The sequence below is a fragment of the Lissotriton vulgaris genome, chromosome 8 (assembly GCF_964263255.1).
Source record: "Lissotriton vulgaris chromosome 8, aLisVul1.2, whole genome shotgun sequence".
In the NCBI taxonomy this organism is placed as follows: domain Eukaryota; kingdom Metazoa; phylum Chordata; class Amphibia; order Caudata; family Salamandridae; genus Lissotriton; species Lissotriton vulgaris.
The window spans coordinates 1,397,994,738-1,398,010,752 of NC_141696.1; the positions used below are offsets into that span (position 1 = coordinate 1,397,994,738).

At 46.7% G+C, this 16,015-nt stretch overlaps 1 protein-coding gene across 2 annotated transcripts in view; it reads left to right on the forward strand.

The window, feature by feature from the left end:
• DYRK1A (dual specificity tyrosine phosphorylation regulated kinase 1A) overlaps window positions 1-16,015 on the forward strand; it is a 700,909-nt gene that overhangs the window by 610,445 nt on the left and 74,449 nt on the right. For both annotated transcript variants that reach the window (XM_086935409.1, XM_086935410.1), the window contains exon 12: window positions 13,115-13,239. In XM_086935409.1, coding sequence (XP_086791535.1) covers window positions 13,115-13,239 — 125 coding nt within the window. The remainder of the gene's footprint in view (window positions 1-13,114; window positions 13,240-16,015) is intronic.

Here is a 16,015-nt window from a genome sequence, read left to right on the forward strand (position 1 = left end):
CACAAATCTCAATTACTTCCGAAAAGGATCCTGCCTTTCTTGGGCGCTCGTCTAGACCCAATGCAATGCAAAGCATTCTTGTCTCAAGAAAGACCACTCCGCCTGCAGAAATTAGCAATTCGAGTGTCAAAAAGTCAATTTCTGTTCGCCTGTTCGCTTCACTCCTGGGAATGAAGCCATAAATCTCATCCCACTGGCCCGTCTGAAAATGCGGCCTTTACAGGAAGAACATCCTGGGGAGAACAAGTGACAGGCTTCTTCGACGACATCCGAGTCACCCCACGCATGCAAATTCCTCCGGACTTCTTTCTGACAACGAATGGGTCCATGGAAGGCAAGGCAAATGGTCTCAGAAATACAGACAATGTCACACCAACAGTCTGGAATGGAGAGCCATCTTTCTATCTTTGCAGGCATTCCTTCCCAGAATCGCAGGATCTTCAGTCCTGGTCAGCACAGACAATACCACCAGCATGTTTTATTTGAACAAGCAAGGAGGAACACTTCACAACATAACTCTCAAAGCAGAATATGTCAAGGGCCTCCACAATACTCTAGCGGACAAGCTCAGCAGATACCTATCAGACTGCCACTAGTGGGAATTAGACAACATTCAATTAAACAGTGTGTTCCAGGCATGGGGCAAACCAACGTTGGTCTTGTTTGCAACACAGCAGAACAAGAAATGCCGGTATTACGCCAGCAGATACCCTCAACAGGGATCAAGAGGGAATGCCCTGTCCATGCGATAGTCAGGGATTTGTGCTTACGCTTTTCCTCCGATCCCGTTGATTCCAAGAGTGTTGCGCAAGATGAAGCTGGAGAGCTGCCGTCTCATCCTGATTGCCCCCAGGTGGCCGTGCCAGTATTGGTTCCAGGAGCTCATGTTACTATCCCAGGAGCCTCCAATCAGTCTTCTTCCGGTTCCAACACTGCTATCGCGCAATGAGGGTCAGATACTTCACACAGATCCTCAATCTCTGAAATTACCCCCATGGCTCCGGACTTCTTAGAATTTCAACACCTTCAAATTCCTCAGGATTGCCGTGACACTTAGAGAAATGCGCTAACCCAAAGCACATTGAAGACTTACCGTCTTAAATGGAAGCGATTTTGCTCTTGGTGTATCTCAAACACTTTACACCAGATTAAAACTCCTGCAGAAAAAAATTCTTCCTTACCTATTACATTTGGCTCGCTCTGGTCTTTCCTTTTCATCAATAAAGGTCCATCTAGCGGCTCTGTCCAGGTTCAGGAAGGTGGCTAGCATTCTCTAACTGTGTTCTTCATCTTTAATAAAACAGTTCATGAGAGGTCTTTTCCGAGCTTATCCTCCGATTAGGCCTTCGCCACTGGAATGGGAACTCAATACGGTTCTCTCACAACTGATGAAGCACCCATTCGAACCTATTCGCAAAGCCGACCTCAAGTATCTCATATGGAAGGTCACCTTAATTCTAGCCCTAACGTCTGCCAGAAGAATAGGTGAAATTCAAGCATTCACTATAAAAGAACCCTTCCTGCATTTCACACAGGATTATGTCACACTCCGAACTAATCCAACATTTATACCCAAAGTGCCTTCTCAGTTCCATTTAAATGAGCCAGTGAAATTGAGTTTTCTTTCCAAATCCTACTACACCGGCGGAAAGAACACTGCATTCTTTGGACGTCAAGCGATGTTTGAAGTTTTACCTACAAAGGACAAAAAACTTCAGAAAATCAGGTCAGTTATTCGTAGCTTATAGCCAAACTACGCTGGGGAAAGCGGTCACTAAAGCCACAATTTCCAGGTGGATTGCCTCCGCAATCTATTTCTGTCATGTCAAATCTAAGAGACCACTACAGAGGAATGCCAGGTCTCATTCTCCAAGAGCTGTACTAGCGTCTACAGCGTTATTTGCAGGAGTGACGTTGGAAAATATTTGCTGCGCTGCGACATGGAAGAATGTACTGCCTGCAATCGACAAGTCTAGAAGATGCGGCAGTTGGTCAAGCGGTCTTACATCATCTATTTCCATAAGAACAACTTCAGGTAACCAGTGTTCCTTCATTTTGTGGTTAAAATATGCTTTTCGGAGGAGCTACGCCAGCAAACAAGATGGCCACGTAAGCTCCCGGCTCCGCCGACCTCCGACTCCTGCCAGAAGATCCTGTTATTTATCCTGTTTTTGCACCCTGCCTCCGTGTGTATGAACGGGACTGGAGCTTAACGGTCCAATCCCGAGATTTCTACCAGTTTGGTAGACAAAGATATGTTGTGTGGCAGTTTGCGGCCTAGACCAGCCTGGATCTCGAGTACTGGCCCTGCCAGGTTTCAGTTGAACAACATCGGCTGTAGTTGTGTGACAGGGTCCGGTCTACCAAGGTGATTTTTTTTTTTCTTGGACCGAAGTTGACGATGGCTGGCTGAATTGGTGAATATCGAAGGAGGGTGACGACCCACAATTAGAGCAGCGGACGGGGTCCCTGGCCCGGTTAGTGCCCCGCCGGTGTTCGCTGGGTTGGGATCTCCGCTGGCGGTGGCTGAGTTCGAATTGTTATAGTCCCCAACGATAAGTCCCCCTCTGAAGCCGTCCGTTCCGCATCCACCTGTTACCCCCGGGGAGACCGGGCTATCTGGGGACGCGAATATGACCAAAACTGAGCGAGACGTTGCGGAGCGGACTGAGAGTGAGCCATCACTACGAACGGTGTTGGCAGCCATAAGGTCACTTCATGTTTGAGTTGAAGCCCCTATCCAGACAAAAACAATATCATTTTATGGAACTCGGCGGATGGGACCGGACCCTGGTCCACTACAAGAAACGAACCGACTCTAGATACCCAAGATGGCCACTTCGATGGAGGAAGCAGACCCCGTACTATGGGAGACGTTGGAGCCTTTGACCAGTGTGTTGGGTGCTGAGAGCAAGCTTGATGCCGCAATTGGATTGTCAGGCCTACGGTCGTTGCCGACTATGGAAGGACTACCTGATGCTCCCTTTCCGGAGACTTTTGAAGGGAACTGTTGTTGGTTTGGAACTGCGTCACTCCCCTATACATCGGCACCGCTAAGATGGCGGATGAAACAACTTTGGGAATCCATGACGGTGTGGGGAGTCTTTGGACTTAGCGGTGTTCTCAACACTTTCATCTCTCTGCTTCATCTCTGTTTGAACTTTGCTGCAGCTTTTTTGTGCATTGACTATCCTGCGGAAGCGACAGTTTGTCCGGAAGGGGCGCACATGTTTGATCGGAAGGGTCAAGGATGAGACAGTGTGATTGAGTCTGCCATCGGGTATTACTGGACACGGGGTTTGCAACCACGATGCGTTCGAGAGGTTGGGCGGTGTTTGGAGTTTCCCCTGTTGCGCTACGTATTTGCAGCTTAATAATTTCGAGACCTTAGTGTGGGGACTCTTGGCTTTGGCGGGGGGGGGGGGGGAGCGAAGAGCGTCGGCATGTATGAAGATGCCCTCCTCCATTTTCTACTTTTAGTATTTAGTTAGTTGGGGCGACAGGCACACTGCTAGTTGGGGTTAGGCGAGAGCCATATGCAGGGTGGGGGGATGGGTTTATTGTTTTCTTCTTTTTTGTTTTTATGGTTTTTTTTTTCTTCACACTCTTTCACTTTCCTTTTATAAGTATAGTTGGTGGAACATCCTGACCTTGTTGGTATTCCAGTATCTGGTGCTCATGCTTCTCCTATTATCCTGATTTTATGGGTGGGCAGACTCTGAGAGCTTGCGCCTAATGTGAACTGTATATTGTACTGTGGCACATCCTGTTTCACATACATTGGCGTAGGCGTCTCAGCCATTTCCTCACTGCTTAGTATCCATCCTGTATCTACATCTGTTCGCCGTTTTATTATGTCTAAATGTATGGCACCTGATATGTCTATCACTTTCTTTGTTTTGAAACTAATAAAAAGATTTACCCCAAAAAAATATTCTTTTCAATATATCTGTGTATTATGAGTATATAGACATGTTTCAATTTGCCTACTTATTATGTGTGATATTACTCTTCCTGGTTAATATTCTATGACTACTCTTTTTGAATCTAGTCATGTTTTATCTTTAACAATGTACTTACTTCACACTTGTTAGTTGTTAAATATAATGTTTCTGGGAGAGTATCAGTACAAGTCTCCCACCATCCGCAACCGACTGTATACTTGGCATACTGCTTGCTACTCTGATTCAGGCATGTGAATCTATGAAAGATACCCCAATACTGGATAAGAAAACAAGTTACTTACCTGTTACTTCAGTTATCCAGTATTGGTATCTTTCATAGATTCACATGCACCCACCCTCCTCCCCAGAGAGTCAATTCTCTAATTTTGGATACTCATTTCCTACTTGTGCTAATGAAAATCTGAGGAGAGCTGGCTCTGCAGAGACGGTTCTAGAGGGTGCTGTAAGCTGATTGGTTGGGACAAAATCTTTGGTCCTTTTGGCATAATGAGGTAAATAGGCTACTGCAGTTTAGGCCTCAGGCCTTTCTCTTAGGCCTACTACTATAATTTACCTTTGGCACTGCTTTTTTATATACCGTGGGACTCCCGCCTTGGCGATGGGGAATGATTCAGGCATGTGAATCTATGAAAGATACCAATACTGTATAACTGAAGTTACAGGTAAGTAACTTGTTTTTTTCTTTCCTCAACATGATTCTGTAGCAGAACGAGCTCTACACACACTAGATTTTAGAAGAGTTCTCCTATATTATGTGGAAAGAACAAAACAGCTCTTTGTTGCTTTTTCGCCACCACACAAAGGCAATCCCATTTCTAAATCAGGCATTGCAAGATGGATCATGAAATGTATCCAATTATGTTATCTGAAAGCGAAAAGAACCTTGACAGTACCCCTAAAGCGCATTCCACATGCAAAATAGGGGCTAATATGGCTTTCTTGGAAAATATTTCCCTATCTGACATCTGTAAGGCAGCAACATGTTTTACACCGCACATATTCACCAAATGCTGTATAGTCTTTGCAAAGCATTTGTTCTACAGCTCACATTACTCAAACGGATAATGTTACTTACCCATTAAGCATCTGTTCTTGGTATGTAGAGCTGTAGATTCACATGCGCCCACCCGCCTCCCCGGGTACCTATACCTGTTGCAGTTTTCTTACTTTCCATACATACGCATGGACATCCCTATTCTACCTTTACTCACTCCATTCTCACCCTCTGCGGGAAAACAATCTAACAATGGAGTTGATGCCCATGCACACTATCACCGAAAGGAGGAGTCACCGACCTTGTGACTGGAAAGACTTCTTTGAATATAAACAACTTGTATACATCCAGATCCAACACTAGATGGCAGGAGTATGCAAAGCATGTGAATCTACAGCTCTTCATGCCAAGAACAGATGCTTACTGTGTAAGTAACATTATCTTCATCAGGTGATGCAAAGTTGCAGGAGAAGTCTTCAACCCAAAGGGCATCACATTGAACTCGTATAGACCCTGTGTCATTGAAAATTCAATCTTCTCCTTGGCATCTGGTGCCAAAGCAATCAGCCAGTAACCACTGGTCAGATCCAAGGTGCCCAAATACTTAGCAACATCTAACTGATCCACAAGCTCATCCGCCGTAGGAATTGTCTGGGCTTCAGTCTTGGTTACCTCATGCAGGGCTCGGAAGTCCACACTAAAGAGAAAGTCAGTACACCATTATTTTGGTACTAAAACCACAGGAATAGACCATGGGTAGTAAGATCACTTCACTACCCAGGGTTAGTAGACTGTCGAGGTCCAGGCTGTCCTTTCTCAGGTGGTGTGGTTTGGACACCGCAGGGAGATTTCCACAACTGTGGCGCTGCAACGCCACGCCTGGTTGACTGAGTTCTCGCCCGATGTCCAGGGCTCGCTCATGGACATGCCCTTTGATGACACGCGCCTGTTTGGAGATAATGCGAAAATGCGCTGGAGTGCTTTAAGGACTCACGGGCCACGGCCAAGTCCTTGGGTCTTTCTGCAAAGACCCCGGCCACTCTTGGTTTTCGTTCCTTTCGTGGCCAGGGCAGAGGCACCCAGGCACGTTCCTTCAACAAGCCTGTGCAGAACCAGCCTCAGCGCAGCCGTGGTTGCGACTTTCTAAACGGCGGGTCTGGAAATCAGTGTGCGGGTCAGTCCACCTCCACCCCCGCTGCTCCTACCTCCAAACCTTGTGTGTTTCGTGGAGTACTCCAGGTCGGTGGGCTGCAGGATCACCCCCCCCACTGGCGCGACATCACATCGGACAAGTGGATGCTGCATATAATCCGCAAGGGTTATTCCCTTCCCTTTCAGTCCTCCCCTGCAGCCATACCACCTCTGTGCCACCGCATGTCGGGGATCATTTGGTTCTTCTCAAACAGGAAGTCATGGCCCTCTTGGCCAAGGGGGACATCAAGTGCGTTCCTGGGCAAGAAGTAGGGAGTGGTGGTTATTCCCACCACTTTCTGGTCCCCAAGAAGGACACGGGGGGCCTGCGCCCCATCTTGGACCTCCGGGACGTCAATTGCTTCCTCCGGAAGGAGAAATTCAAAATGTTGACAATGGCTCAGGTCGTGGCTGCCCCCCGACCCTGGAGACTGGATGGTAGCGTTTGACTTGCAGGATTCTTATTTTCACATCCCCGTCCTGCCGGCCCAGCGGCGTTACCTGCAGTTTACGGTAGGCCAAGAGCATTTTCAGTTTGCCGTGCTCCCGTTCAGCCTTACCAGCGCCCTTGGGTGCTCACGAAAGTGATAGCAGTGGTCGCAACTCACCTGCGCTGGTTGGGTGGTATCAGTCTTCCTCTACCTCGACGACAGATTGTTGTAGGCGGGCTCGCCCCAAACAGTCGTCCGCTACCTTCAGACTACGACCGACCTCCTGCATCTGCTGGGGTTCTCCATCAACGCGCCGAAGTCGCACCTGAGTCCCTCCCAGAAGCTCACCTTAATCTGAGCGGTTCTGGATTTGACGCTGTTTCGGGATTATCCTCCCAAGCAAGTCCGGGATATTCAGGCTATGATTCCGATCTTTCGGCCTCTATCCTGGGCTTCAGTCAGGTTGACCCTCTGGCTTCTGGGCCTGATGGCCTCCTGTATCCTGCTGGTGACACATGCCAGATGGCATATGCGGGCTTTGCAGTGGGACCTGAAGTTCCAGTGGGTGCAGCATCAGGGCAACCTGTCCGATCATGTCCAGATCTCGGAGGGCACTGCTTAACAATTGCAGTGGTGGCTCACGAATCGAGATTGGGTCAGTGGCATATCCCTCTCCCTTCCCCAACCAGAGCATTCCTTCCTTTAGTCCGGGGAAGTGTAGTGAAGGTGTTAATGGACAACACCACCGCCATGTGGTATTGCAACAAAAGGGGTGAGGTGGGGGTCCTGGACCCTATGTCAGGAGGCTATGTGCCTCTGGACATGGCTGGAACATCAAGGAATTACCTTGGTGGTTCAACACCTGGCACGTTCTCTGAACGCCAGGGCGGACAGCCTCAGCAGCCGGTGCTCGATGGATCACGAATGGCGTCTGAACTCGGACGTGGCGCAAGGTCTCTTTCAGCAGTGGGGAGAGCCCTGGTTAGATCTATTCGCCACCGAAGAGAACGCGCAATGTCATCAATTATGCGTCTTGGAATTTCAAAGGTGGCACTCGCTCGGCAACGCTTTGTCGCGAGTGGAATTGCGGTCTGTTTTTACGCCTTTCCACCTATACCACTTCTGCCAGGGCTGAAGATCAGACGCGACCGGGCCCAAGTCATTCTTGTGGCTCCAGATTGGGCATGAAGATACTGGTATCCCGAGCTACTCAGCATGGCGGTCGATCCCCCGACCCGTCTGCTTCTTCGGGAGGATCTTCTGTCTCAGCAGCAGGGAACGGTCCTTCACCCGAACCTGTCCAGCCTCCACCTCCAAGCGTGGAGATTGAGCGGCGACAGTTGGCAGCTTTCAACCTTCCTCCTGAAGTCTGTGATGTCATTCTGGCAGCCAGGCATCCCTCCACTAAAACGGTGTACACCTACAGGTGGAACAAATTTGTGGCATGGTCCACAGCAAAGGCTGTGGATCCCCTTTCTGCCCCTCTTTTTGAAGTCCTTCTGTTCCTTCTATCTTTGGCCCAGCAGGGCTCTGCTCTGGGCACTATCAAAGGTTATCTTTCGGCTATCGCCGCTTTTCTACGGCTTCCATATCAGCCTTCTATTTTTAAGTCCCCAGTTGTTAACCGGTTCCTCAAAGGCATTACGCATACGTTTCCACCCATGCCTTTCGTAATGCCTCAGTGGGACTTGAATCTTGTACTGCCCTTTCTGATGTGTGCTCCCTTTGAGTCCCTTATGTCTTCTCACTCTCAAGACGGCATTCCTGGTAGCCATCATCTCTGCCAGAAGGGTAAGTGAGCTCCAGGCTCTCGCTTCTAAACCTCCTTTCCACTCTGTTCATTCGGACAAGGTGGTTCCGAGGACCCGTCCTTCTTTCTTGCCAAAGGTTGATAGCCCTTCCACATCGAGCAGACCATCACTTTGCGCTTCTTCTTTCCGCCTCCACATCCCTCTAGGGAGGAGGAGAGGCTCCACCGTCTGGACCCAAAAAGGGCGCTCGCTTTCTATCTGCAGCGTACACAACAGTTCTGGGTGGATGACCAGCTCTTTGTTGGATACGTGGGCGTAAAAAATGTTGGTTCGTGCACAAGCAGACCATCTCCTGGTGGGTCGTTCTGTACATCAAAGGTTGTTACTCCTTGGCTAAGAAGGAGCCTCCTCTGGGGCTGCGTGCCCATTCCACTAGGGCAACGGCAGCCACTATTGCCTTGGGACGCAGTGTTCCCTTGCAGGACATTAGTCAGGCAGCGACGTGAGCTTTGCTGCACATGTTTACCAAGCACTACTGCCTTGACAGTCCGTTCCGGAGAGACTGCTTTTTTGGCCGTTCTGTGCTCCTTGACTTTCTGGTGTAATCTTGTTAGCAGAGCCACCACCGGGGTTGGTATTGCTGGGGTATCTATTCTAAGGTAAGGAATCTATCACTAACGTGTTTCTTTCAAATGCACAAGTTACTACTTGTGTAACGATATATCTGTAAGAGACATTAGTTAGTGATAGATTCCTTACCGCCACACCCATCCTCCCCGTTGTGCGACCTGATTTACTAGGGTTAAGGTCATCCCTTTCAGGACCCTAGTTTCATGCACCAATGGTCAGTGTCTTGCATGGTTCTGCGTTCCTGGTGTGGAAATTTGTGTACAGAACTGACAGCGCGCATGGGTGGCTCCTAAGTAGTCTCCGTGAGGTCATCTCAGTGCTCGCGACGCCAGTGACCGACACGGAGCCGCAGGACGCCTCCTACTGGCGTGCAGGGGTACTACTAAGCAAAACTTTCCAGATCCAGTCTGACGCCTGGGGATATTCTAAGGTAAGGAATCTATCACGAACTATTGTCTCTTACAGATAAATCGCTGCACAAGTAGTAACTTGTGCATTAATGCCCTATGTATGGACCTACTTGTCCATCCATAAATACCTTTACCAAACACTACAGTGTGGTGGAACAGTGTACTAAAACACCTGTTTGCTAGCACAAACTCATTTCAATCCAGCCACCCTTGGAAGATGGATACTGCTACAAAATCAATGCACATCATCTGAATCTAGAAATGATTTGCGCTTCGCAAAGAAGTGATTACTTACCTGTAGGTGTAGCTTTGCAGCTTGAAAAAAATATTCTGGATTCTTATGCGACCCTCCCACCTACCCAGAAATTAGTTAGCAAATCAAGTAAACTTTATTCTGTTACACATGGAAAAAAACATAAAAGTTTCATGAAATCCATAATACATTAAAACATCAATTCATTAAATAACACACTTCATAAAATTAGGTGAACACATTGCACAACCTCCCATTTTAATACATAACAGTAAGATGCATAGTACCATAAAAGCATCTACCTTAGTTTGGGATTTCCCTTCGAGGATGAGCTGGTCCTCTTTGACCTTTAAGGCCTTGGTGATTCAGCAACCAAATGGCTACATATTTAAGTAAAGTCTGGTTTTCACAGTGGATTTTAGGTAGCCCACAGTAAAAAAATATACAATCCTCCTTCAACAGTTGAAGATACAGGAGGGCAGGATGAGCCTGGGAAAAAATTAATTCCTCTTTAAAATAGGGACTAATAAATACCTTTGGGGGATCGCAAAAAAATTACCGAAAAGCATAAACTGTTGCAGATCCTGTGGAGACTGCCCATCGCAGCCACAGGGTGCTAACACTTGACCTCTACTGCACCCTTTGGACCTGGTTCGCAGAAGGTGAGAAAGATGCATGCGAAACCTAGTCAATAAAAAACACTCATGTGCGGATAAAGACCCCAGGAGATAAGGCTCGGCAGGAGTTGTTTTGAGCATTAAAAAGGTGTGAACACTCATTCCTTTCCAGTTTCCTTAGTGTCCTCGTCCTTTTTTACAATAGTTTCAGGATTAGAATATAAATCAGCACGCCCTAACCCTTCCAGGCTACTTTTAATATAATTAAGCCACTGTATTCGGGATACATTATCAAGAGATGTGCATTTTTAATATCAGATGATTAAGAGTTAACGCCTGATTCAACCAACACTTCAACCAAAACACAAGTGGGCGTAGTGCCAGGGTATCACTTAAAAAGTGCTTCAAAAAATTATTCTCTGTCACCTGGAGAGAATCCACAGCTATGTGCCGCCATATTTATCTTTCATAACTAGCTATAGCCACACTTTTCGCCTGGTACACTTTCTGCAGAACTGCAATTGGTGTCTTCCAGTGTTTAGAGGCAAAATTAAAAATAGCCGCATTCACCTGGGCCAAGTCCCTCCCTTTTACTAGAAATTAGTGGGCCCCATTATATTTGATCATCCAAAAGGACCTCAAGATAAGAAAAAACATCAGTGCCTGGGACTTTAGCGGGCCGAATCTGAATTGAAAACTTCTTTTGGGTCGAGATCCCACCTGCATTATATAAGATTTCGAGTTGTTGATTGATAGGTCCTGGTCCGCCATGAAGTTGGAAAATGCATCTAGCAAGGATTGCAGACCTATAGCAGTCCTCAATAAAAGGACGTCATCGTTCACATAAAGTAGGACGGGAAGACCGCGCAGCCATAAATATGGAAAATCTACCCCAGTAGCTCTTAAAGCTCTGTCCAAATCATTAATGTAAAAATTGAACAACAATGGGGCCAGGATACATCCTTGCCGTACCTTCCTCTTTATCTCAAAGTCCCTTGAGATGCGGAGGTCCTGGGAGAATCTAACATTGGTCTTGGTTGACCTATAAAGATCCTCCAAAAAATTTACAATGTTATTCTCTACCCTCATGGACTGCCACAGTTTAACCCAATTCATACAATCAAATTGCTGAAGACAAGTCCATGAAGGCTAGGTAGACAGTACCTGGGCGCGCAACTGTATATTTGTTTAATAACGTGGTTAAATTGAGGCATTGAGCCACGGTTGATCGCCCAGGACGAAATCCAAACTAAACATCAGACAAGATCTTGTGCTCCTCCGCCCAGGTGGATAATCTTTCTAAAAGTATACGGCCCACAACCTTAACCACTGAGGCACAAAGTGAGATTGGCCTATAGCAATAAGTGCTATTCCGATCACCCTACTTGAAAACGGGGACTATAGTAGAGGTGACCCAGGACTCAGTGCAACCGTTCGAAGCAGCTGCGTTAAACACGGCCACGAGGACCAGTGCCCAAAAAGATGGATCAGATTTAAGCAAATCCGGGGGAATACCATCTGGTTCTGGAGCTTTGTTGCTGCTTAACCCTGTAATGCCACCCTCAACCTCTCCCTGTTCAAAAATCACTACTGAGGCTTTCATATCACGGCATGGCTGACCAGATTGCTCCATAGGGCTTTCAAATATTGATTTAAAATGGATCACCCATTCCTCCTCAGTAATATGTGAATCCAGAGCCCCACCCGAGCCCCCCGCTTCCCCCCCCCCCCCAGCTTCATATTCAAAAAGTGGTCTGTTAACAATGCTCCAAAACCTAGAGCTTTTCCTGAGGCTGCTTGACTCAATCAACTCCTCCAAGCCTCCTCCTTCAGAACGCCCTTCCATTTGGCCAATGTTGTTTTATATTCTTTGCGATACGCGTGAACGTGAGAATTAATTCTGTGCTTAGCTGACAGGGCTTCCCTCAGCTTTTTCGCAGCCTGAGAGCAAGAAGAGTCAAACCATCTGGGGGGTAGAGGTCGCTACTCTGCGGGCCAGTATGCTTAAAAGTTCACCAACGTTGGTGGAGATGAATTTATAGAAACTGATAAAGTTGTCAGGGGATGTACCTGCAGAGGTGCACAACACTAACTCAGAAGCACAGGATTCTCTTACTGTACATCAAAAAGTAATCTGGAGAAATCTGGGACCATTTAAGTTGACGGGTGCCATCAGTTGGTCTAAGCGTACCCTTAATTGCCGTGCTGCAAATTTGCGCCAAAAGCCGACCACACATTTGGCAACCTCCCCAGAAATTAGTTTGAGCACATGCAAGTTGTGAAGGGATAAAATAGTGGGTAAACAGGAAGTTCAAGTACAGATCAAATTTGGCAACGGGGAAACTAAATCTAAAGATGGTGACCATGCTCAGGAGCTTCTGGGCCATACTTCTGATTGCACAGGAGGATGAAATGACACCAAATGGTGGTCTGTGATGCCTAGAGAGAGAAAAGGGCCTAGAGAAAAGACAAATGTGGACCATCCACTCCATAGTGATAGTTGTCAATCGCTCCGTAGATTGCAGAATAATGCACAGCAGGTGAGCCCAGAAAATTCTTCAAGTAGCAATGTTTCACCTAAAAGTAAGAAACCATGTTGATACCTGTGCAGTGATTGACTTGAGTATTTTTCTTAACTGGGTAAGGTGGTACTTGCTTTAGACTTGTGTAGATTCTGACATGGTTGTTAAAAAATGCTTCACATTTATAAATGCATTAATGTTATGGAATGACAATTATCTAAAAAATAACATTAAAAAAAGCTCAATGAACGAATATAATATTCCTGGTGTGCTGAAGGATCCGTTATGTCAAGACAAAGCTTTTTTTGCCACCTTTAACTATGTGTCAATATATGTTTCTCAATTAAAAGGTGGTTCATCTGGAACAAGCAACAGTGGTCGTGCAAGGTCAGATCCAACTCACCAACATCGACATAGTGGTGGACACTTCACTGCCGCTGTCCAAGCTATGGATTGTGAAACGCATAGTCCAAAGGTAGGAGCAGTTTACACATCTTCTTTTAAATGATCATGACACGTTCCTAAAGTTTTTAAGAATCAGATTATAAGAACATGCATTTAATCTATAAATAGTCAATGCTACTGTTTGGACGAAAAGCATGCTTTTGTGTTTTTAGTGATCTTGCTTTCAAAACTGCTAACTTTCCAGGCTTACTTAGGCCTGCTGACATGCAGGGTTGATGTAGTAAAGTAAACAGTTTACTGTTCAATAGTCTGCAGAGACAGAATTTCTAATGGGTACAAGATGTTTTACCTTTTGAATACCCCCATGTGTCAGACTGGATCCGAAAATTTTCTTGAGCAGTTACCTTTCGCATGGGTAGGTGGCATTGCGCAACTCCTTATTTGGTCCTCACGCCCTAGGATATGATGCCACTACATAGTCTGCACATCCACACACTGGTGTCAGTTTCTTTTTTTCCAGCTTGAATTTGGAGCTCACTTCCTCAAATTCTGTCAGACTTGACAGACTGTTTTGCAATTTTCAAAAAAAATTCCAGCATGCAAGGGCCCTGTCTCTGCACCCCACCTTCACCCCAACACCACTCCTGAAGGCACGAAAGTCCTGGTCCTGCGCAAATTTGCAGACTTTCTTGTTCCTGAGGCACATACCATAAATGTTTGAGCACAAAGGATACGAGGGGTCTCTAGTCAGTCTGCTGCCTTTGTCCTATATGCCAACTCAACCCCATCCCAGAGTCATCCCCGACTTCAAAGTCATCACCTGCATCTCCACACTAGGGCTCCAATCATCTATGCCGGCATTGTTGTCATCAACGCCGGAGGAGGAGCCGATAATCCTTTTGAAGTCATACCCTGATAATGACTATACCTCATGGGTTTACGATGATGAAAACCTCTTTTTGGATACCAAGGATGCCAGTGGACTCTACTCCTCCCCATAATCTGGCCTATACACACAGACCTTTCTGGCACAGCCACAGAAGAGCCTGCCTACATTGCCGTGGTCATACGAAGGGCAGTAGAGGTCTTAGACCTACAACTGTTGACAAAGATGTCAAAACAAATGTCCTCACAGAGATTGTGCAGCTGGGGCAGACTTCACAGGAACCTCTTTTATGCTCCAAAGGGGCCCTTTCTTATACATTGCTAGGCACCTGGGCAAAACCAGGATCTTTCCCAGCGGCAAACAGGCAGCTAGTGAGAAGACACCATAATAGTGAAGTGAACGTTTGAAAAACACGTTTTACTTTCCAATCCTTGCCATGTTCTCTCAACTGTAAATGCTTTTAAAGTCTCTATTATCCAGTGTAGGATCTTTCATAGATTCACATGCTTGAATCATTCCCCGCCATCGAAGTGGGAGTCCCACAGTATATCAAAGTAACAATATCAGTAGCAACGGCTACAAAAGCAATAGGCCACGAATTTAATAGCCTATCTAGGCCCTTTTTAAAAGAAAAAAGGACCAAACATAGTTTACAGCCAATCGGGCAACATCACCCTCTAGAACCTTCCCACAGAGGCTAGTTCCCTCAGATTTTCTACCTCAAGTTGTGTGAAGAGAAGTCTCCCTGAGCTCTGCTCAGTTATTCTTCAAACGTTCTGATTTCAAGAAACTTCTTCTCTGTTCAAATATATATCTCTTTCTAATATTCCCTTGGGAAATCCTGACCTTGTCCGAGCATTCTTAGAAGGGATTATTCAGGCAATGTAACAGCTGTGGCAAAAAGAGACCTTATATCTCATGAAAAATGCATTCATTCTGGCACATGGTGACTATGATCTTTCCAGCATTCCTGGAGAACCAGAGAATGAGCCTCCAGCAGATCATACAAGACTGGCATGACTCAGTGAAAGAGGTTATTTGATCGGGCCTGGACTCTACCGACTTTTTAGGTAGGACAGTCAGGACTAGTATCGTGCTCCTGCGCACCACTTGGACATATTCCACAGGGTTCTCCAGGGATGTTGAATAATACCTGAAAGGCATGCCATATCTCTTCGGAGACTGGGCTGACTGCCTTGGAGCCCTTCAAAGATAGCAAGACCACCAGGCACTCCTTGGACTTTCACCGCCTACGCAGCACTTCCCACAACAATTTTGCCCCTTTTCAGGCATCCAAAGAAGGGTTCCAGCAGAGGTCACTCAAGACTTTGCCTCAGCAGAAGCAAACACTCTAGGCATTTTAAGATTGAGGTCGGGCATCAGGATCTCAACTTGTGTTGTCTGGGGTCAAGCTACGACTCCAAGGCCTGCTGTGGCTGTATTGAGGACCCGACGGCCATCTTGAACCATGAGGGAAAATTATATCAGCGGGCATAAGAAAACTCTGATCCGAGACCACTTGAGGAATCTGTGAAGCCTCTCATAAGGCCATCTTCTTTGCGATCCAAATCCTCCTGTAAGTCTAAAAAGGAAGGATAAGAAATCCAAGCTGGGTCCAGCCCCTTTCTTGCCACTTCTATTTGCCTGAGCAGACACTGAGGCATTCCATGGATCTAGACCACGCTCCTGGAGTCAGTCGACTTTGCAGCTGATCCCACAACTGGTTCCAGCACCACCTGAGTTTCCGGGGTAGTCCGCTTGTAGGAGGCTGGCTTAGTATATGGTGCACACTTATTTAACTTCGGGATGCCACTTGGATCGGGACTGCGGAATACGAGCACCCTACTACAGGTGCTCTGTGGTTATTGCCACGAACACTGGTTTATATTGCGGACTGGTGGCGGTTACATCCATTAGACTCCTTCACCTTGGAGAACGACGTTGCGGGGATTGAAGGGAC